General features: G+C 39.5%; 1 protein-coding gene across 2 annotated transcripts in view; it reads right to left on the bottom strand.

Annotated features, from left to right (window-relative positions):
• Positions 1 to 655: 655 nt before the first annotated feature.
• LOC310734433 (NACHT, LRR and PYD domains-containing protein 3-like) overlaps positions 656 to 24,486 on the bottom strand; it is a 47,820-nt gene continuing 23,989 nt past the window's right edge. Inside the window, exons 1-12 of one of the 2 annotated variants that reach the window (XM_083556452.1) lie at positions 24,282 to 24,392; positions 21,019 to 21,164; positions 18,138 to 18,286; positions 17,957 to 18,064; positions 17,664 to 17,813; positions 13,563 to 15,473; positions 8,631 to 8,804; positions 4,794 to 4,967; positions 2,800 to 2,973; positions 2,267 to 2,313; positions 1,479 to 2,124; positions 656 to 723 (exon numbers count right to left, since the gene is read on the bottom strand). In XM_083556452.1, coding sequence (XP_083412578.1) covers positions 1,598 to 2,124; positions 2,267 to 2,313; positions 2,800 to 2,973; positions 4,794 to 4,967; positions 8,631 to 8,804; positions 13,563 to 15,473; positions 17,664 to 17,813; positions 17,957 to 18,064; positions 18,138 to 18,208 — 3,336 coding nt within the window. In that variant the 5' untranslated portion in view covers positions 18,209 to 18,286; positions 21,019 to 21,164; positions 24,282 to 24,392 and the 3' untranslated portion in view covers positions 656 to 723; positions 1,479 to 1,597. Of the gene's footprint in view, positions 724 to 1,478; positions 2,125 to 2,266; positions 2,314 to 2,799; positions 2,974 to 4,793; positions 4,968 to 8,630; positions 8,805 to 13,562; positions 15,474 to 17,663; positions 17,814 to 17,956; positions 18,065 to 18,137; positions 18,287 to 21,018; positions 21,165 to 24,281; positions 24,393 to 24,486 lie in introns of those variants that run through there. The other variant, XM_083556453.1, reaches the window with a different exon arrangement.

Below are 24,486 nucleotides of genomic sequence, written 5' to 3'. Positions count from 1 at the left end.
GCAAAAGTAAAAAGAAGTAAAAGTGCTAAAAAAAAAAAAAATGTAAAATTAAAAAACCCTGAAACCTCCCCGAAAAAAAAAAAAGCAGCACAGAACTGTAAACAACTGTAAATAATTTAATATATCAGTGTGTTGAATATATGAAGTATAAATATTCCATAATACATATCTGAATATATGATGAATATATTGTAGTAGAATGCTGAAAATAATGCGACAGATTTTTTGCCATGCACAAAATAGTCTGATTTATAACTACAAATTTCTTACTTGCTTCTGAGCTCCACATTTCGAACGGCCAGATCGCATTTGGGTTGCCTTTTCAGTCAGATTTGATCATTTATATGCCAACAAATATTGCCAAAAACATACAAATGCTGCTCGAAGGAAAAAGCTCTGACCCTTTGCACGAACGATTAGTTTTTTCTCTGTTGCTTTAGAGCATTTCTCGAATCATTCTTAACATTTGCAAACCAGTGAGTTCTCAAAACAAACAGTACAAACAGCACAACACAATGGAGATTTCGCAAAAGCCTTCACTTTCCTGGAAATCCTTAGTTCATCTTTCAAAATTTAAGTATTTGTGTCACTAAACATCTGATTGCAAAAATAATTAATTGGTGCTTTTTGTCATTGCTTACAAAATCTTTAGTCATGTTTTAGTCATGAACACGCTTTCACTATTTCCTAAACTGCTTTTTTTTTTGGATTACAATGATTGAAAATGCACAAGGATCAATTTCTTCTGTAATTTCAGCAGCACAAATGTACACATTACTGTATGTGGGATACTGATTGCAGGAGACCGAAACAGAATTCACACTTTTACTGTACTAGAGTTCGTTCCTTGTTTCCCGGTTGTTCGTCAATTTTCAGAAATTGTAATTCTGTGTTTTGTCACCAATTGGAGATTCTTGAGATTCACCTTTGACCTGTTTTAGAGAACTAGTGGATCATCGGTTGATCTGATGCCGTTCGCTCGCCTTCGTTAGTGAAATTCGAGATTCATCTGCACAATTCTTCAAATTCGACACGTTTCCGAAAAGAAAAAAACGGATAGACATGTGAAGGAGATAAGCTTGACATACGTATAATGACGACTGATTTAACCGTTTTGCATTCAGTGACATGCAACGAATTGATGCCGAGATGTTTTGGGGGTTAAGACTCTGCAGGTGAGAACCAGTATAATATATTTTGGACTGACGTGACAAACAACTGAGTGTGAAAATGTTCGCAATTTTATTTCTGGTCTGAGAAACGCTCGGAAGCAGCTGAGACAAACCTGTAAAACAACAAAAAAAATTATACAAAACGATTTCCTTAAATAAACCTTGAACACTGAACAGTTTCAAGCATTCCATACACGTCCCTTTTACAGCACTTGTATAAAAAGAAGCATATTATATATTGATAATATTGATAATATTATCATATTATCAAACGGGTGCATAAATATATAAAACGTATAAGCCAAACTGACAATTTCGGAACAATCGGATTGCAGAATTGTTTGACTCATTCGGTGTTAAAGTGCAATGAAGAATAAATACAAATAAATATATATTTTTTTCCGTGTGCTCAGTATGATCTCATGTCAAAACACACTTATAGACGAGTCGCAGTCGACCCAGAATCCTGCGAAGAGCGGCTCTGTGAACGTGGCCTGGTAAGTGTGTAGGTGTGTGTGTTTGTCAGAGGAGACGCTGTAGAAAGACAGAGAACCCTCCTGCCAGTCCAGATACACTCCTACCCTGTTGGAGCAGGACGGAGGGGCGGGTATGTCCGTTCTCTTCTTGTTGTGCCAGGCGGTGTAACTGTTACTCGAGCAGTCCAGCTTCCAGCTCTTATCTGTGGATCCGAACACGCAGTCGCCCCTGCCTCCTTTCCGACGTATTCCTTTGTAACTCATGGAGATCACGGCTTCCCCCCCAGCCCACTCGGCCTCCCAGTAACAGCGTCTGCGCAACTCCTCTCTACACATCACCTGCTTCCAGTGATCGAACCTCTCCGGGTGCTCGGGGTACGGCTGGTCATCTAGCGCATGTGTCACCTTTCTGGTCCCATCAGACAGGGCGAGACGAGTGTGTGCTGTGTTGGGATCAAGAGTGAGCTCACAGGCATCTGAAAGCAGGGAGAGAAAGTAGATTGGAGATCATTTAGGGCACACTTATAGTGTGTGTGTGTGTGTGTGTGTGTGTGTGTGTGTGTGTGTGTGTGTGTGTGTGTGTGGGCGCGCACGCTACTTTAAAGACAATGAACTTACATTTTCTTAAACCGTGTGTAAGCCTCATCTCTCCTGCATACTCCAACCTAAAGAACAAACAAAACACACACACACACACACACACACACACACACACACACACACACACACACACACACACACACACACACACACACACACACACTGACGTGATGTGATTTGATTCAACTCAATGTTAAAACTTCTTTTTCTATAGCAAGTGGTTAAGGCTCTGATCAGAAGGTCGAGGGTTCAATCCCCGGGTATCTCCAAGCTGGCCCTCAACCCCTTTGTACACAAAGAGTGCTTTATTTACCTCATGACCCGAATAACCAGAATTGCTTGTGTTGCTGCCACGGCAACAAAATCAATCTACGGCCAGAGATAATATAATATTGCCTTTTGTAAGTACTGTACAATTAACACACACACACACACACACACACACACACACACACACACACACACACACACACACACACACACACACACACACACACACACACACACACACACACACACACACACACACACACACACACACACACACACACCTAAGTGTCTCTAGATTGCAGCGTGGATCATTCAGCCTAACAGAGAGCAGCTCCACTCCTGAGTCTCCAGGATGGTTGTAGCTCAGGTCCAGCTCTCTCAGATGTGTCGGGTTCGAGCTCAGTGCGGAATCCAGAGCAGCACAGCCTTCACTTGTGATTAAACATCCAGATAATCTGCAGAAAAAAGGGAATAAATTTGAAAAATGTGACATTTTCATCACTGTACCTATAACATACTCTCACTTCATCTATCTCTCCATCACTGCACCTATAACACTCTCACTTCATCTATCTCTCCATCACTGCACCTATAACACTCTCACTTCATCTATCTCTCCATCACTGCACCTATAACACTCTCACTTCATCTATCTCTCCATCACTGTATCTATAACACACTCTCACTTCATCTATCTCTCCATCACTGCACCTATAACACACTCTCACTTCATCTAACTCTCCATCACTGTATCTATAACACACTCTCACTTCATCCATCTCTCCATCACTGTATCTATAACACACTCTCACTTCATCCATCTCTCCATCACTGTACCTATAACACACTCTCACTTCATCTATCTCTCCATCACTGCACCTATAACACTCTCACTTTATCTATCTCTCCATCACTGCACCTATAACACTCTCACTTCATCTATTTCTCCATCACTGTATCTATAACACACTCTCACTTCATCTATCTCTCTATCACTGTATCTATAACACACTCTCACTTCATCCATCTCTCCATCACTGTACCTATAACACACTCTCACTTCATCTATCTCTCCATCACTGTATCTATAACACACTCTCACTTCATCTATCTCTCCATCACTGTATCTATAACACACTCTCACTTCATCCATCTCTCCATCACTGTACCTATAACACACTCTCACTTCATCTATCTCTCCATCACTGTATCTATAACACACTCTCACTTCATCTATCTCTCCATCACTGTATCTATAACACACTCTCACTTCATCCATCTCTCCATCACTGTACCTATAACACACTCTCACTTCATCTATCTCTCCATCACTGTACCTAAAACACACTCTCACTTCGTCTATCTCTCTATCACTGTATCTATAACACACTCTCACTTCATCTATCTCTCTATCACTGTATCTATAACACACTCTCACTTTATCTATCTCTCTATCACTGTATCTATAACACACTCTCACTTCATCTATCTCTCTATCACTGTATCTATAACACACTCTCACTTTATCTATCTCTCTATCACTGTATCTATAACACACTCTCACTTCATCTATCTCTCTATCACTGTATCTATAACACACTCTCACTTCCTATACACCGATCAGGCAGGACATTCAGAGCCGTGAAGTGAAGAACACTGATGATCTCTTCATCATGGCACCTGTTCGTGGGTGGATTTATTTATTAGGCAGCAAGTGAAAATTTTGTACCCAAAGTTGATGTTAGAAGCAGAAACAAATGGGCGAGCGTAAGGATTTGAGCGAGTTGGACAAATTGTGACGTCTAGACGTCTGGGTCAGAGTATCTCCAAAACTGCAGCTCTTGTTGGATGTTCCTGGTCTGCAGTGGTCAGATTCTATCAAAAGTGCTCCAAGGAAGGAACAGTGGTGAACCGGCGACAGGGTCACAGGCGGCCGAGAATCATTGATGCACGTGAGGAGCGAAGGGTGATCCCTGTGGTACCATTCAACAGACGAGCTCCTATAGCTCAAACTGCTGAAGAAGTTAATGCTGTTGATGCTGGACAGGTCACGACTGTTTTGGCAGTAAAAGGGGGACCAACACAATATCAGGCAGGTGGTCATAATGTTATGGCTGATCGGAGTATAACAGCTTAAAACGTTTAATGAAAGTCAATGGGAATTTGGGCCTGTTTAAATTTCTGTGTTTTAACTTCCTGTTTCTTAAATGAACACAGCAAAACCACTTCCCCTTTTTCTTTCTTTGGTTCATAAAGGAGCTGAATAATAGCTCACCGCAGTAGCTCCAGTGTACAGTATTCGCTCTTCAGTCCATCAGAGAGCAGCTTCACTCCCGAGTCCTGCAAGTCGTTGTTACTGAGATCCAGCACTCTGAGGGTCGAGTAAGGCGACATGAGAGCTGATCCCAAATACTCACAAGCCTTTTCTCCGAGGTTACAAATAGCTAATCTGTGTAGAGAGAAAGAAAAAAAAAAGGTTAGAGTGGGCTGCAAATAAGCTCCGCCTCTAAATGAAAGTTTCCAAAATTGGCACATATCTGACTTGCTAGTTTACATTAAAATGTCAATTAAAATTTATGGATTTTTTTTTGTCAAATAGAAATAGAAATGTGGAAATATAGAATACTTTAACCTAAAAGGGCACATTCTTTTAAAATTTCACAACCCCTGACAAATACAAACTGCTGCTACTGGTTTTCCCTCATATCATATAAGAAATAATACATGAACAGCAATGTAGTGTGAAGAGATACTCATACTGTGTGTTTTATTTTTTTCTTATATTACACACAATGCTTTTTAACCATTTTAACTTTTACTACTCTTTCACTACAACCAGTTGTACTTTCACTTCTCTCACTTGTTTCTTAGAGTTAATAGAACTAAAAAAAAAAGCAGCTTGTCATGTTATGGATATATAAATGGTAAACACAGACAGCAGGACTTCTGCAGGTTTTACAGTCAAATTTTGTAAATTTGACTATAAAAAAATTACATTTATGACCTATATCAAGGCATCAAAAATACACACAAATACGGTGTTATGGTCATATTTGTAGTCGTAATACAGCAAATTATATTTGAAGTAACGAAAGGGAGAACTACATCATGATGGAAACAAACAAACAAAAAAAAAACATTAGTGCTAAAATGCTGCATGAGCATTTCAATGCACATTAGAGGTGGCATTATATGGACATAAGAAAAATGAAGACCTGTTTATAATAATTGAAGATTTAGAACAGCAAATTTAATATAAAAAAATTAATATATTTTTTAAAGCCTAAAATATTTATTTTTAAATTTGAGATTTTTTTAGACCCATTTAACCATTTATAGTTACTCTTATTGTTGTAGAACTGTAGATTTACTGGTATCATGTCACTCTAACCAGTGTTCTTTCACTTCTCTCATTCGTTTCCTAGAGTTAATAAGACAAATAAAATGCAGCTTATCATGTTATGGACATATGAAAGAAGAAGCAGAAACCCAACTGTCTTAAAAGATTTCTGACACTGGAGATAAACAGAAAGCTTCATTTTATCAATGATCACGATTTTGGTTTTTAAATACACTATTTGTACAAAGGTTTGTAGACACCTAACCATAAGACCAGGATAGTGGATGCTTAATGGTAAAGGCATTGAACTTTTGATTCGAAGGGTCATGAGATCAAATCCCAACCACACCTAGCTGCCACTCCTGGGCCCCTAAGCAAGGGCCTAAACCCTAAAGCTGCTTATTTGTATGAATGAGAATAATGTAAGTCGCTTTAGATAAGGGTGTCTGCCAAATGCCCTAAATGTAATTGTATGTGCTTCTTTTTGAAAATCCCATTCCACCAGAGGTGGGCAATAATGAAGTACAAATACTTTGTTACTGTACTTAAGTAGATTTTTCAGTATTTTACTTCACTATTTATTTTTTTGGACAACTTTTTATTTTCATTCATTACATTTTTACACAAATATCTGTACTTTCTACTTATATTTTCAAACCAGACTCGTTACTTTAGTTTTTATCTATTTGGTGACATGATCAATATTTTTCCTTCTTATTGCACCGTTTTTAGTCCATCAACCCGTTTTTTTTGTCATTGCGCTGCTATTTCAATCCACTGGTGTGGAATTCTGATTCTCACGCACCCCAGACGTAGACTAGTTTACGAAGCTCACAACCAGCATGGCAGAAGGCAGTAAGAAGTCTGGGGTTAATGTGGACGAGACAGAGGGAGTCAGTGATGGAAACATGAATGAGAACAGAGACATTCCTGATCATCATCATCTTTTCTTTGCTTGTGTTCTATATGGTCGAGGTTATGGCTGGATACATTTATTAGGTACCAACATTTGTATCAAAATTGTTTTGTTTTAAAATATATTAATATGATGTGAGGTTTAGTTACCAGAGTGACACTAAAACAGGTAGTAGTAATGACTATTTTTTACTTACTGTAATTTCCGGACTATAAAGCGCACCCATATATAAGCCGCCACTGAATTTGATTTTATTTTGAACATAAATAAGCCACACCTGTCTATAAGCCACAGGTGTCTACATTGAAACTAATGAACTTAACACAGGCTTTAACGAAAAGGCAGTGTCTGTTACACGGTGTAACAGGTGAAATATGTTGTGGCTCCTTTAAGAGCAGAGCGGCATTTTGGGAATAGTCTGCCGCCGCATTTTTACAGTATTACTGCATGTGTGCAAGACCGAGGAATATGTCCTTATTATTTTCTGATGCTCATTTCCAAGTTTGACTAACCCGTAACGCTGTTATCAAGAAAAATAAAAAAGCACGAGTTTTGGAAACCTGTCTGTGCTGTGATTTCTGTTGTAACTGGAGTTAGTGAGCTCTCCCTTCACCCAGATTTAACGCGCTACAATGGCTTGTATCTAAACAGTAGCCGAACAAGAAAGTCATTGTTTACTGTCTTCCTCCTTCCTTTCACAACAATTTCTCTCGGGAGTTTTTCTTTTGGCATCGTCGTGGGTTTAAAAAAAAAAAGTTTTTTCTCCCGATGCAGTGCAACTCAGAACACAGGTGAGGTGCATTTTTTCATTTCCGTTCGGAAATTTCATTGGTCTAATGTTATGGGGTTCAGTTTTTTCGCTTGAAGTTTGTGAAAGCAGGAAAAACCCAGAAAAAATTCATTAATTAGCCGCTTCGTTGTTTAATCCGCGGGGTTCAAAATGTGGGAAAAAAGTAGCGGCTTATAGTCCGAAAAAAACCCACTAAGTACATGTCAGAACTTTTACCTTTTACGAGTCTTTTAAAACATGAGTATCTGTACTTCAACTTGAGTGAAGCATGTGTGTACATTTCTTATCTCTGCATTCTATAAAAAGTCTACAATTTGCTGTTATAATACCCTCCACTCTTCTGGGAAGATGTTCCACTAGATTTTGGAGTGTGCTTGTGGAGATTTGTGTGAGATTCATTCAGCTACAAGGGTGTTAGTAAAGTCGGGTAGTGAATGTAGGTGAGGTGAGAAGGCCTGGGGTGCAGTCAGAATTCACATTCATCTCAAAGGTGTTCAGTAATGTTCAGGTTCAGAGCTCTATAGCAGGAGATCTTCCACTAATTCTACATTTACACTTATGGCATTTGGCAGACGCCCTTATCCACATTAACTTACATTATCTTATTCTTACAGCTGAGCAGTTATTAGGTTAAGAGCCTCAATAAAGAGGCCCAGGAGTGGCAGATTAGTGTAACTGGGATTTAAACTGGTGACCTTCGAATCCAAAATCCAGTGCCAGGTTTGGATCTGCAAGTTGAATTGAAGAGAAAGTTTAATGCTTCTGCATCAAAAAGACGTGCTGTACAATTGTGTGCCTCCAGTTTTGGAAATAACCACATATGGTTGGAAAAGTCAGGTGTTCCATTACTTTTGTCCATATACTGTTTAATTTGTTTATTACTATTATTGCATTGATTATGTAGATTCACGCCCGTGCCAATGCAATGTGAATGAGCTGCTACAATATAAACAAGAATGCATTCGAACGAGCGCAGTAGCCATATAAACCTTTCTATATAATTACAACTGGAGATACTCAAAAAAGCACCTTTAAACCAATCAGATTTGAGTATTCAGCAGCTCACCGGAGTATCTCCAGTGTACAGTTTGTACTCTTCAGTCCCTCAGAGAGCAGCTTCACTCCTGAATCCTGCAGGTCATTATTCATGAGGTCCAGTTCTCTCAGAGGTGACTTTTCCAACTGCAGAGCTGCCGTGAAGATTTTACAGGAACTGGCAGTGAGATGACAACCTGCTAGTCTGTAAAAAAAAAAAAAAAACAGAAGAATATTAACACAAGAGACGTGCCATGGAGTCACATGAGTCACTGTATATATATTTATATTACTACATGTGGAATGAACATGCCCACTTCTGCTTTAAGCTTCTTGCGTCTGCAAAGACGCCATATCTTAAGCCAATCTTAAAAAAAGATGAAAATTAATAGTTTTTCTCTTTCACCTTCTGGACCATTTGTGCAGTTTCTAAATACCGATCAGCCTATAATGCATGTTTTTTGGACTGGCAGGAGGAAACCAAGTGTCACTACGCCAGTCTAAATAATTTCAAGTGAGATATGTGCATACAATCCACGGCTATGCGTGTACATGCATGTATATGGTGATTATAATGCACAGTGTGTAGGAGGTCGGTGCAAATACACCTCACACTGCACACAGCTGTCTATTATCCCACCTATTCCCTTGTAATTTACCAGTACTGACATGTCAAAATCACCATCATTGATGTTTGCAAACCGAAAATCGAAAGCCTCCGTTTTCACAGTCGAAAACGTGATGCAAAAACGTTTTCAAATGTATCCACTTTGGAGAACGTTTTCAAAAAGCTTTATCTACATTGACTGAAAAAGCGAAAACAGAGAAAAAGATGCGTTTGCAAATGAAAATGTATAAGTGTGGACATGGCCCCAGTTTATTAGGAAGCTGGGGTCAATCGTTTAAAACGATTAATCGCACAATTCAACATAAGTTAACTCGTGATTAATCGCAACTTGATCACACATCTGTTCTAATTGTACCTTAAATTAATTCTTTTCAACTTTTTAATAGTCTAATTTACACAGGCATGGACTCAACATAGAGCATAAGGATAAAATATTCCTGTTAATGGTTAAAAGTAATTATGGTGTTTTAAATGACGTGAATCATCCGGACACCAAACAGAACTTTTGCCATGTTTCCACACGAACGGTTTTAATTGACGGATTTAATTGTGCATCATGGCGGATTTTGGTGCTTGTACTGAGACTTGGCGCATCAGTAAAACGTTTAGTTTAGTGATTAAAAATTATTTTCTGCTGTATAAAAGGAATTTGTGGTAACGCATTTTTAATACCTTAATAATTTTAACAGCGCAAAAATAAAATTTAAAACATACATATATAATAAAATATAATAATAATTCTTTTTTTTTTTAAATGTATATAATTTTTTTTTACATTATCTTCTTCACTTCAAGAGCAAAATCCCTATATTTGCCATTTCAAGTTAAACCACATGCAAAAAAATTCTATTTAGCCCAGTAAGGTCTTCTTCTTCTTCTTCTTCTTCTTCTTTCGGCTGCTCCCATTAGGGGTCGCCACAGCGGATCATCCGTCTCCATACCACCCTGTCCTCTATATCTGCCTCTTTCACACCAACTACCTGCATGTCTTCCCTCACCACATCCATGAACCTCCTCCTTGGCCTTCCTCTTTTCCTCCTACCTGGCGGCTCCATCTTCAGCATTTTTCTACCAATATATATATATAATATAATTCATGTCCCTTCTCTGCACATGTCCAAACCATCTCAATCTCGCCTCCCTCACCTTGTCACCAAAACATCCTACATGTGCTGTCCCTCTAATAAACTCATTTCAAATCTTGTCCATCCTCGTCACTCCCAACGAAAACCTCAACATCTTCAGCTCTGCTACCTCCAGCTCCACCTCCTGTCTTTTACTCAATGCCACTGTCTCTAATCCATACAACATCGCAGGTCTCACCACAGTCCTATAAACTTTCCCTTTCATTCTTGCAGATACTCTTCTATCACAAATCACTCCTGTCACTATTCTCCACCCACTCCACCCTGCCTGCACTCTTTTCTTTACTTCTCTAACACACTCTCCATTACTTTGCACTGTTGACCCCAGGTACCTGAACTCCTCCACCTTCTCCACCTCTTCTCCCTGCAACCGCATCACTCCACTGCTCTTCCTCTCATTCACACACATGTACTCTGTCTTACTCCTACTGACTTTCATTCCCCTTCTCTCCAGCGCATATCTCCACCTCTCCAGGCTCTTCTCAACCTGCTCTCTACTCTCACCACAAATCACAATATCATCTGCAAACATCATAGTCCAGGGAGACTCCTGTCTGACCTCGTCCGTCAACCTGTCCATCACCACTGCAAACAGGAAAGGGCTCAGGGCCGATCCTTGATGCAGTCCAACCTTCACCCTGAACCAGTCTGTCTTACCTACTGCACACTTTACTGCCGTCACACTGTCCTCATACATGTCCTGCACCACCCTCACATACTTCTCTGACACACCTGACTTCCTCATACAATACCACAACTCCTCTCTCGGCACCCTGTCGTACGCTTTCTCTAAATCCACAAATACACAATGCAGCTCCTTCTGTCCTTCTCTATACTTCACCTCTTCTCTCAGCCTGGCTCCCACTACTCTTTCCCATAACTTCATGGTGTGATTGATCAACTTAATTCCCCTGTAGTTACTGCAGGTCTGCACATCTCCCTTATGCTTAAAGATCGGTACCAGCACACTCCTTCTCCATTCCTCAGGCATCCTGTCCCCTTCCAGAATCCTGTTAAACAATCTGGTTAAAAACTCCACTGCCATCTCTCCTAAACATCTCCACGCTTCTACCGGTATGTCATCTGGTCCAACCGACTTTCCATTCTTCATCCTCTTAATCGCTGCTCTCACTTCCTCCTTACTAATCCTATCTACATCCTGCTTCACCAACTCCACATCCTCCAACCTTCTCTCTCTCTGATTTTCCTCATTCATCAGCTGCTCAAAATACTCCCTCCATCTTCTCAACACACTCTCCTCACTAGTCAACACATTTCCCTCTCCATCCTTTATTGCTCTAACTTGCAGTACATCCTTCCCAGCTCGGTCCCTCTGCCTGGCCAATCGGTATAAATCCTTTTCTCCTTCCTTAGTGTCCAACCTCTTATACAGTTCCTCATATGCCTTTTCCTTGGCTTTCACCACATCCCTTTTTACATGCTGCCGCATCTCCTTGTACTCCTGCTTACTTTTCTCATCACTCTGTCGATCCCACTTCTGTTTTGCCAATCTCTTTCCCCTAATGCTCTCCTGCACTTCCTCATTCCACCACCACGTCTCCTTGTCTTGCTTTCTATTTCCAGATGTCACACCAAGTACTTTTCTAGCTGCCTCCCTCATCACTCCTGCAGTAGTTGCCCAATCATCCGGCACCTCTTCACCACCACCAAGCCCCTGTCTGACCTCTTGCCTGAACCTCACACTACACTCTTCCTCCTTCAGTTTCCACCATCTTATTCTTCTTTCAAACCTTACTTTCCCCCTCTTCTTCTTCGCCTCCAAGACCATCCTACAGACCACCATCCGATGCTGTCTAGCTACACTGTCCCCCGCCAACACCTTACAGTCTCCAATCTCCTTCAGGTTGCATCTCCTACACAGAAGATAATCCACCTGTGTGCACCTTCCTCCACTCTTATACGTCACCCTATGATCCTCCTTCTTCTTAAAATACGTGTTCACCACTGCCATTTCCATCCTTTTAGCAAAATCTACCACCATCTGCCCTTCCACATTCCTTTCCTTAAAACCATACCTACCCATCACCTCCTCATCACCTCTGGTTCCTTCACCTACATGCCCATTAAAGTCTGCCCCAATCACCAATCGTTCTTTCCTAGGTACACCATCTACCACTTCATCTAATTCACTCCAGAATCTTTCCTTCACCTCCATCTCACAGCCAACTTGTGGAGCATAGGCACTGATGACATTTATCATCATACCTTCAACTTCCACCTTTACGATCATCACCCTATCAGAAACTCTCTTCACCTCCACTACACTCTTACTGTACTCTTCCTTCAGAATCACCCCTACACCATTTCTCTTCCCATCCACACCATGATAAAACAGTTTAAACCCACCTCCAATGTTCCTGGCCTTACTCCCTTTCCACTTGGTCTCCTGAACACACAACATATCTACCTTTCTCCTCTCCATCATATCAGCTATCTCTCTCCCTTTACCCGTCATAGTACCAACATTTAAAGTACCAACCCGAACCTCTACTCTCCTACACTGCTCCTTTTCCTGCCGTCTCTGTAGACGCCTTCCTCCTCTCCTTCTCCTCCTTCGGCCAACAGTAGCCCAATTTCCACCGGTACCCTGTCGGCTAACGATACCTGTGGCGGTCGTTGTTAACCCGGGCCTCGACCGATCCGGTATAAAATTCTCATTTGTGATCCGCATATTTGATTTGGCACATGTTTTACGCTGGATGCCCTTCCTAACGCAACCCTCCCCATTTACCCGGGCTTGGGACCGGCACTAAGAGTACACTGGCTTGTGCCCCCCTAATGGCTGGGTTTATTTAGCCCAGTAAGGTAATTATGAAATATTTAATAACTGCTGTCTCACTCTGGAACTGCAGCTGTATGCTATAAGGCAGTGCATTTGTTTAAAACGTTGATTAGACCGAACACAAGCTGCCTGCATTCAACAATTAGAACTCGCACATTCCAGCCAATCAGAATCTAGTATTCGGCCAGACAATGATATAACAGGAATTAACTTACATTCGTTGTGCAAAATACAATACTACAAAAAGCTGTATTTATGAAAGTTCAAAAGTGTTACAAATATAATACGTTATGAATAAAAAAATTAATCATTGGAAAAAAAAAACACTTGAATCTTGTAGTTATTAGAAATAAACACGTTTCATTGTGTATTTGAAAAAAGCCTTACTGAGCCTTTCTGCAGTTGCTCACAGCAGGGATTAACCTCCTACATCCCTCCTCAGATGCGTTATAATTCTTAACGTCCAGCTCCTCCAAGACATCGTCGGACATCTGCAGCATGTACGCGATCGCCGTGCAGTGCGCAGCTGAGAGCTTCTTCTTGGATTGCTTCTCTGTCTTCAGGAACTCCTGAATCTCTTTCAAGAGCGACTGATCCTTCATTTCGGTCAGACACAGGAACAAGTTGATTGCCCTGTCTGTAGGAAGGTCTTCGGTTTGAATCTGCCATTTGATGTACTGAACCGTAGTCTTGATGATCTCCGAGCTGCCATGTGTGTGCATCAGTAGGCCTTGGAGAAGCATCTGATTGGCCTCCAGTGACAGGCCAAGCAGGAACCGGAGGAAAAGATCTAAGTGTCCGTTTTCAGTGTGTAAGGCTTTATCAACTGCAGCTTTTAATAACTCGTCCAAAGGAAGATCCTCTCCCCACTCTTTGTATGGTGGCGTGAAAACCTGGAGCGCCTCCATTTGCTTTGTCATGTAGCAGTAAAACACATAGAGAGCGGCAAAAAACTCCTGAAAACTCAGATGCACGAAGCAGTAGACCTTCTTCTGGTACAGTACAGACTCCTCTTTGAAGATCTCAGTGCAAATCCCAGAGTACACCAAAGCCTCTGTGATATCGATCCCACACTCTCTTAGATCTTCTTCATAAAACATCACGTTGCCCTTCATTAGCTGCTTGAAAGCCAGCTCCGCTAGTTTTAAAATCGTGCCTCGGTTCGTTTCCAGGAGTTTCTCAGGATCGTGCTCGTCTGCTTCTTCGTACTTCTCATTTTTCATGTTCGTCTGAATGAGCAGGAAGTGAGCATAGATCTCAGCTAGAGTTTTTGGAGCTTCTGTAGGATTATTTTGTTTCATAATTCGCTGAAGCACCGTGGCTAATATCCAACAAAACACCGGGATATGGCACATGATATAAAGACTCCTTGTTCTCCTGACATGCGAAACGATTTTCTCCGCGTGGTCTTGATCTGCGATTTTCTTTTTGAAATACTTCTCCTTCTGCGCGTCGTTGAATCCCTGAATCTCCGTTACGCGATCGACATACGTCCGAGGGATCTGATTGGCCGCCGCTGGTCTGGAGGTAATCCAGATGAGAGCAGATGGAAGCAGGTCACCTTTGATCAGGTTCAACATCAGGGCGCTTACCGATGATGTCGCCGCTACATCGGATAATTTCGTACCGTTTAAAAAGTTGAGCGGAAGTCTGCTTTCATCCAGGCCATCAAAGATGAAGATTATTCTGCACGTGTGGTAAAAGCGTGCGTCAAGAAGTTTTAGCTCGGGATAAAAGTCGCACAAGAGTTTATGTAGGCTGTAGTGGTCATCTTTGATTAAATTCAACTCACGGAACGGAAGCACGAACATGAAATCAACGTCCTGGTTGGCTTTTCCTTCGGCCCAATCCAGAATAAATTTCTGCACGGACACGGTTTTCCCAATTCCAGCGATTCCTTTAGTCAACACAATTCGCAGCTTTTGTCCGTTTTCGAAGTTCCTATTCCTAATATTTTCTTCATTGTAATCTCGTTCAGGGTTAAATATATCTAAGCAGTCGATTGCCGTGTCGTGGAAGCGCTGTCTTTTTGACTGTTTCTCCATCTGTAGCACTTCGTGTTCGTTATTCACACCTTCGCTCTCACCCTCGATGATGTACAGCTGGATGTACATAGTGTTCAGTGGGGTTTGGTTTCCATGCACTTTAATGCCTTCGAATAAACTCTGGTGCTTGTTGCGCATGCTGGTTTTGTGAGTCTGTAAGGCTTTGGACAGAACGTCGTGAACTGGTTGGGAACAATCTCGCTGGGAGTCTGTAGTTATTCCAAGATCCTGGAGAGCTTCGCATTTGATGCATCTGGAAAACAAAGATAAAATGAAAGAACAAAAATATATAATAATTAAATATAAAATATAGTTAAATATATATATACACACATAAACACACACACACATTTGGAACAATTAATAAAACTAATTAGTCTCTGATTTCTGAAAAGCCAACCAGGACGTTGATTTCATGTTCGTGCTTCAACTACTCAATCTTTAGATATTGTGAAATCGGGCATCATGGAATTACGGACGGATGAATGAAAAAACAGGCGGACACCTGAACAACCTGAAGATATAACGCATCCACTGTGTAGTTGTAAAGGTACAAACCTGTTTAAAAACGAATGTTTTCATTTCTGATTTAATTCAACGTGCAACATGGGTCTGTGATTCCACTGATGTGTCCACACATGATGTTGGTTACAATAATCTGTAGCTGAGAATTTGTCTAACTTTTTGACCTGGTACAACAGCCCAATTACGTGCTGTCTCAGGCGAAAGATGGCCAACAATCTATGCAATTTCTTTGGTTGGAGTACCTAATGGAGTTTCTCATGGTGGTCCCGGGAGAAAAGTTAAAAGACAGACATTTTAGTTGTGCTACAGAGTCTTGCAACCAAAAATTTCCTTTTAGGATAGCCATCTCACAGTCCCTTTTTCGCGATGTCCCACATCTACTGACTAGCCAACAAAAATGCAAAATGAAATGATGAACATTCAAAAGTCCTCCAATAAACACACAAGGCTTGACTTTTCTTGTATTTTACTGAAGCTGTTTCCTCTTGTTGTTTTGTTTTGTAAAACTGAACATTACAAAATTAGAATATAAATCAGTACACAAAACATGAACATATGCTTACATATAACTATGTTACTGCAAAATTCCTATCAAAGTGTAAAACAAGCACTGAAGCCTACTAGATACAAGCAATGTAGCCTACAGTATGAAAACACAGTTCACCTACAAGCCACAAAGCAATTAAAAAACAAAGCTAGCTACAGCTGTACTACTAGCTAACAGAGCACATGTTTTACAAAACATAAAAGCGTTTCTAACATGACATTCCTTACCAATGCAAGTGATTGAAAATGATTTACACATTACTTACAGGCACATAGTCTCCAAGGCAGAAGCGTATCAGAAATAAATTTAGCAACATGAATCCAGCACTGACTTTCTTGCCTGAAAGATTTCTACTGAAGAGAGTGCTTCACTGAATTATTAACTCTGACCAGTAGAGGCCAGCACACAGCATGAACTCCTGATATTTAACTTAATGTATTTAATGTTTTAACTTTTCCAACGAATAACTTATTTAACCTATTCACTTAACTTTAAAGACAGCACACTGATAAAATGTTATTCTTGTACATTAACTTGCGTTATAGTCTGCGATTTAATGTGTCATTATCATACAGTCTACATACATGTCATACCTAAGATTATTAGATTCCTGTCGAGTGATTTGCAATGATCTTATACGATTGCTGAAATCGATACCATACCTTGCTTTTTCTTTTGGGGCAGAAAACATTGGAATCTTATTCTGGGTGAAAAGTAAAACTCAACCAACGTGGCTACCATTCCATCTCTCAACACCTTGCATTTCCTGGACTCGTCTGGATTGAGTCTCATTGGAACCCACTTCACCATACAACAAGACGATGAGCCGAATCATACGTCCGAACTCTAAGTGTTATTTACAGAGCAAAAAGTCGTCTGGAGTGATATCAATCCTGGAATGGCCTGCCACGTCACTGCACCAAAATCCTACTGAACTGCTCTGGGATAAACTGTTTGCAAGTTCTCTCCAACTAGTATAGAACATCTTTGGCAAGTTTTACCATAGGAATCCCAAAGTATTTCAGATGAATGTTCGGAGAAACTAACTGTCCGGAAGCTGAGTGTGTGTAAAGCTGTTCTTCGTGCTAAGGGAGGATTTTTTTTATGAAAATAAAGTTCAACATTTGTAGTTTTATACATTTGTTTGGTCAAAATAAATCTTCATACTGTTACATTACACAGTTTGTTGCATATAATCAAAAGGAACATGCCTGTGTCTCTAAAAAACCATGAATGACTTCGTGTTTTTGAACATTTTACATCCAGAGAACTACATCTACTACATCTGGATGGAACTGAAATATAGATAGGAAACATCAAACAAACATTACTGAAGCCCTCATAAGTTTGTGGCAATCCTTTTGAACTCACCTTGGATCAGTGGTGATATCTTCTCCAGCCAGGCTTACAGGCTTTTCCATAGATTGGTCACTTTTTATAGACCAGCTGGGTACAGCAGACATTTCACTTGGACTATTGAATCTGGGAACATTATCTCTGGGAGAAAGATCTTTTTGAAGCCTATAAAGTATTTTGGATAATACGTGTGGAAAAACAGTGAGTTTGCAGCAGCCTGATTTAATGACAAAATTTTGGGAATTTTGAATAATCCATAATGATGTAGTGAAATTCTGCAGTGTGAAATCATACTAATTTGAACTTACCTGCTTTCAGGGATAACATCCTCACCAGCCAGGCTTGGAGGCTTCTCTATGGACCGGTCACTCTTCATAGACACACAGCTGGGTGCTGGAGATGGTGTTTTCATCAACCTGTGAGAAGTTCACCAGTGTCATAAATTTTTTTTTTTTTTATAAAGTTTTATGCTAATATATGGCTACTCACGTTGTTTCAGGGGTTTCTTTTTCATTACTGGTGTAAAAAAGCGCCATCATGAAGTTAACCCCTGTGAACATGACGACGATGATGATGGTGCTGCCCTTCAGTCAATGTTAATGTTACATCAACAACTGTCACGCTAATCCTGGAACATCCTGATTCAAAATAATTCCAAAAAAAATCCTGTTAGAGTTCTCTGAGTGTCTTGAGAATCAGTCATTACAATAAAAGACTATTATTTTACACACACACACAAAAAAAATCTTATATGAAACGCAACAAAGAAAACTGTACCTGAAAGTTATGCAAAGTGAAGCTTGTGTGGTAGGGAAGTATGACAGTGGTGCACAAGCACGTGAGAAGAAAATACACTGGTGTCACGGATAAAGGTAATACATCAGCACGGTGAGCAAAAACTGCATAATCCTCATCGTGTGAAAATGGCATAGTTTAATGAAGTGCTATCGTGTAAAACTGTTTGTATGCTAACTCAGGACAGTCGCACTACATCTGTCTCACGAGCATCAGGTTGAGCAATCAGCTCGCTCACGACATAGTGATGGTATTCACTTTCTGGATATGCGGAATTGTCAGGAATTTCTCCTTTTAAGAGAAATTCTTAAAGCTGTACATAAAACGTAAAAAATAATTCATATCGCTAAACTGTTGTAAAAACCACATGACCACATGCACAGTACAAATCGTGTTTCTGGTACGGATCGAATATTGACAGTGACATTGCGTTTAAAGTGTGAGGCAGAGACTAAACAAATTTGTAGTTCACAACTTAATATGTTTGTGAGGGAACTCGTAAAACAAGGATTGCACCGAAAGCCCTGTACCGAAACCATCTGATACAAACTCGAGTAGCGTTTCACCCCTAATGCATATGTAGATTGTGTAATTATATCCAGAATTTATTAATTATGTATGATATATTGTTAATAGTCATTTAAAAGACTTACATTTTTCTCATTTATACACTAAACAGTTTTGGGTTAAAGGCCATACTCAAAAGCCCAGCACCAGCAGCTTCGTAAACTCAAGACCTTCGATTCATACGGAACCCAACATCTTAACCACTAAGCTAGCACTTTCTAATTTATCTATTTTATTAGGTTTAAAGCCTGGGACTTTACTGTGCATGGTTTAATGTAATGTTCGATTCAATGTGTCTACATTGATTTCCTATTTTGTGATTCCATTTTTCCTTTTTTAAACTGATATCTATAGTCCTATAATCTAAAATTGTTATTGCTTTAGTAAGGAGGTCTCTTGAGTTTGTTAATGTGCTTAGCTTGCTTACTGTGAGGAGCATCACCTGTCCTCCTTCTGTTTGTGTGAGGTTCTTTAATTTCCTCCCACTTTTCAATAACATGCAATGTGAAGGACTGGCTACTTTTATCGTACTTTAAACTTGGTATAAAAGTGAATGTATATCCCTTTAAGAATAGGCTAAAAAACCCGATCATTTCCTGAATGCCTGGACCCCTAACACTGTATTGTCCAGTCAAGAAGCTTTTATTGTCATTTCAAGTATATATGGCTGACGCAGTACACCGTGAAATGAAATAAATTTCGTCCAGAATTCTGGTGCTACATAGACAACATAAAGCTACATGACAGAAAACAGAGCTGAGGACTAAGGACTAAAAGAATTAAAAGAATAAATGAATGGTGAATTTTAAATACTCCACGAGGTTTAAAAGTGACCATGGTTTTAGTGCTTTGGGCAGTGTTTAACAGGTTTACATTTTTAAATGATGCAATTCAGCATCTGTATTACTAAGCCTTTAAAAAAGCCTTTAAAAAAAAAAAAAAAAAAAAAGAGAAAACATTCGCTCAAAATCACAAGACATGATGTATGAAAAGCTTTGGAGAAGTGAAAGTGCAGCCTGCCCAGCACCAATGTGTGCATCTTCAATGCAGAATCTGATTTTTTTTTTTTATCTGTTATTAACATAATAAAATATTCCATTCACAACCACTATATTGGACATTCAGTACTGCTATATAATATGGCTGAATTCAAGACCATGTCCCTTATCAAAAGTGACAAAAGTGCTTTAAAGTAATAAATACATTCTGCTACTGGTTCATTAGGACTGAGTACTATCAGTATAAATCTCTTTTGGGAGAGAAAATAGTTAGAAAGGCTAGTTTTTTAAATAGTGTTCATTAAAGTGTTACTGAAATAACCTTTAAACGCTGTTTGAAGACTGCAAGTGGTTCAGCTGCTCAGACTTCAAGTGGAACCACCCAAGTGTTCTGCAGTGTCCACAAACTTTTATACACTTTTAATTGTATTAAAATGTTCTATATACATATATATACATATATATATACATATACAACGTAATTACAATCTGAGTTCTTTTACAAACGTTTTAAGTGGCGGACCACAAGTTTGTTTGGTCTCCGACTCACGCAGTGTCGCTGTTTTTTCTTTTTCTTTTTGATGATTATTATTACTTGAAATTATAACTTGAAAACATACACAAAAATGCAGGTTAGCGCAGGGTCAATGTGGCTGCTCGCTCCGTACTGGAAATATGATTTTTAGTGCGTTCTAAAATCTTTGTTTTGCACATGAGCAAAATGGGTCTAACACATACATACATACATTATATATACATACATACATTATATATATATATATATATATATATATATATATATATATATATATATATATATATATATATATATATATATATATATATATATAGTGTGTTGGGGTTATTGATTGAAGTTTCAATTCAAGTGCAGTTCCTTCACAATCACAGAATGAATTATTTTTCTTATTTCAGAATGAATTGATATTATTATTATTTGACAATGAATATTCAATTGAATGCCTATGATCGAATAAAAAACAAAAACTCACAATTCCCTTGTCATTGGCATTTCATCTTCTTTCGGACATCATCACTGCCAAATGAATGAAGGCCACTTGCCCGGTCACCAGTTTTATTTGTAGAGACTGAGTGGCATCCAGGACTTGCGGCATTTTCAGTTCTGTGTGCCGTAACCCTGTGACATTAATCTATAATGTCATATGATTTTAGTCATACAGCATTACTGTATTCGTAACTTCCTCAAAAGACAGCAATAAAAATTAAAAAAAGAAAAAATATTGCCCCAAATTACAAAAAACATTTTTTTTTTTTTTAATTTCCAAAATATTTCCAAATAAATAGCCTTTTATATGTCCAAAGGTTTGTGGACACCTGACCATAAGATTTGCATGTGCTTCTTTTTGCACATCCTGTTAAGTCCCCATTTCCTGTTCTTAAAACCTCCACTATTCTGGGAAAATGTTCCAGATGTTCTAGTGTCCTTGTGGAGATTTGTGCTCCTTTAGCCACAAGAGTGTTAGTAAAGTCAGGTACTGATGAAGGTCAGGTGAGGAGGCCTGGGGTACAGTCAGCAGTCACATTCATCCAATATGTTCAATAGCATTGAGGGTCTAAGCTTCATAGCTGGAGATCTTCCACTCTTGGTTTTGTGCACAGGTGTAATGCTGGAACAAGTTGGGGTCTCCTTGCTCAATTAAAGGGAAAATTACTACAGCATTCTAAGACATTCTGTACATTTGTGTGCCTTCCATTTTGTGGTGTTTGGAGCTCTACTGCAGGAGGTCTTCCACCCCAAAACATGTAAACCATATCCTCATGGAGCTTGTGTACAAGGGCACTGTGCATATATGACTGGAAAAGTCAGGTGTCCCAATACTTTGGTCCATAAAGTGTCTAATGAGTGATGACCAAAAACAAAAGACGTTTGTCCTGAACAGTTAAGTTACGTTATCTTTATTACAATGAGTCACAGCAGTGAAGCCTGAATAAAAATCCACCAACGTCAAACTTTCCATTACATATTTAAACCAACAATGTCATTTAAAACCTGCTAAACACATACACTATAACCCCAAAAGTATGTGCATGCCTGAGGATCACACCCTTTTACAAACTGCCTCACTCAGTTGGAAGAACACAGTTGTATCAAGCGTCTCTTTATTTGAATTCCTTTTCCTTTCTTTACACACACAAATAAATAAATAAATAAATAAATAAATAAAACATACAAAAAAAAACCCCTGAAAACTGAGTAAACTTTAGTTTTTTTTCAGGGCCTGATCTTACTAAAGCTCTTCTACTTCACACTCCAAAAATCCAAAAGACTTTCCAGAAGATTGGAAATTGAAGTAAAAAAGTTCAACAAGCATCTACACATGTGATAGTCAACTTTTAAATCTATAATTATGCAGTATGTTGAACTACTGGCTATAATGTGGATTTTTACCTTTTCCAGAAGCACTTTAGATTGACCAATTTCTGGTATAACATTGATTCACTAGGGGGATCTTCTTCTTCTTCTTTCGGCTTCTCCCATTAGGGGTCGCCACAGCGGATCATCCGTCTCCATACCACCCTGTCCTCTATATCTGCCTCTGATTCACTAGGGGGATAAAAAGGGGTAAAGGGGGCTTTTTACTTGTCACATGTACCTTACAGGTCAGTTTTTGCATATCCCAGCGATGTTAGAGTGCAGTGTCAGCCATGATACAGCACCCCTTCAGCATAAAGGGTTAAGGGCCTTGCTCAAGGGCCCAACAGTGGCAGCTTAGCATTGCTGGTGCTTGAACCCCTGACCTTATGCTCAGTAACCCAGAGTCTTAACCACCGAACCAACACTGCCCTAATTAACATATTAATATTAAGTTAACTGTAACATTTAGGAGATGGTAGTTCAGTAGTTAAAACATTAGACTTTGGATCCGAAGATCGTGAGTTCAAATCCCAGCCACATCAAGCTGACACTTCTGGGGCCCTGAGAAAGGCCCTTGACCCCGTAGCTGCTCGGCTGTATAAATAAGATAAATGTAAGTCGCTGTGGATGAGGGCATCCACCAAATGTTGTAAATGTTATTAATAATTAACATAACTGTAAAGTTGGTACAAATGGTGTTTGACTTCGATTTGCTTCGGTCTTGCATCAGTTCTACTTCCTCACAGGAAAATAATTAAAGGAAACAGTACGAGAAATTGAGGAGACAAATTCGAAAAATGGAAGCATTTGCCTTCATTCGCTTGCCACCAAAAGCATGTTCAGTGAAAATAAAAAGTTATGCACTGAATACTTGACAGAAATACTGCTGATTGTCCAATCATACAACACAAACAAACAATAGAAACAAAGAATCCAAGAAATTCTGATGGTTGCCACTACAGTTGAAATCAACACCTTACTGGTGTCCAGTTGTTACACCAACCAACACAAACATTAGATCTACAAGGTGTCAATTATGGTATTTAAATATTTTATTGCTGTATGTGGTTCCTCCCACAAACTGTTAACACAATCGTACAAAATGTCTTTGGATGCAGTAATTTTGTTTTCTTCACTTGAACTAGGACTTCCAAACCTGTTCCAGCATGACATTTGTGCACCAAGTGGAAGATCTCTAGCTATAAATCTCTGACCCTCAAACCTACTGAACTTGGGATGAATGTAAACATTGATCGCACCCCAGGCCTCCTCACCAACATCAGTACATGACTCATCTCTGAATGAGCACAAATCTCCACAAGCACACTCCAAAATCTAGTGGAACATCTTCCCAGAAGAGCAGAGGTTATTGTAACAACAAATAGGGACTCAATGTGGATTGGGATGTCTAAAAAGCACATTGAATAATCATATAATCAGGTGTCCGCAAACTTTTGTCCATATGGTATATCTTCAACAGAAGGCCATGCAGAACCAGTAGAGGCCCCCTAGCGACCATTAGAGTTTCCATTAAAACCAGTAAGAATCACATTTAAACCATTCAAATCGCAAATGTACATGTATCTGTACCATTCATGTATGTTTATTTTCGCACACATATAATATTAATTCCACCAGGTGATGTTTCTTTATCCTCAGTTGTGTTCGCTAAGTTGTTTTGAAGTCAGCCATTTTTATTATGAGACATTTAACAATTGCGTGAAATAAAAACATGCACAACACACACACACACACACACACACACACACACACACACACACACACACACACACACACACACACACACACACACACACACACACACACGCGCGCGTGTAAAACTGATACAATGACTAATATCTTCTTCGGTTCACTTACCGGTCGATTATCAAACCGCTTCCTCGATGTTGTTTTTATGGTTTCATTTACTTTCGGTTTCAGCAACAACGTGTCTCATGAACGCGCGCATGAACGCGCGCACGAACGCGCGAGTGTTTTGACGTCACTAAAGTGGGTCGGGGGCGTGGAGGAGGGGTGAAATGCCAAAATTGCCCTAATGGGGCAAAATGTTTTAATAAATAAT

The sequence above is a fragment of the Silurus aristotelis genome, assembly GCF_946808225.1.
Source record: "Silurus aristotelis genome assembly, chromosome: 12".
Classification (NCBI taxonomy): domain Eukaryota; kingdom Metazoa; phylum Chordata; class Actinopteri; order Siluriformes; family Siluridae; genus Silurus; species Silurus aristotelis.
Note: the sequence above shows the minus strand (reverse complement) of the source record. Positions and strands in the feature narration are given on the sequence as shown.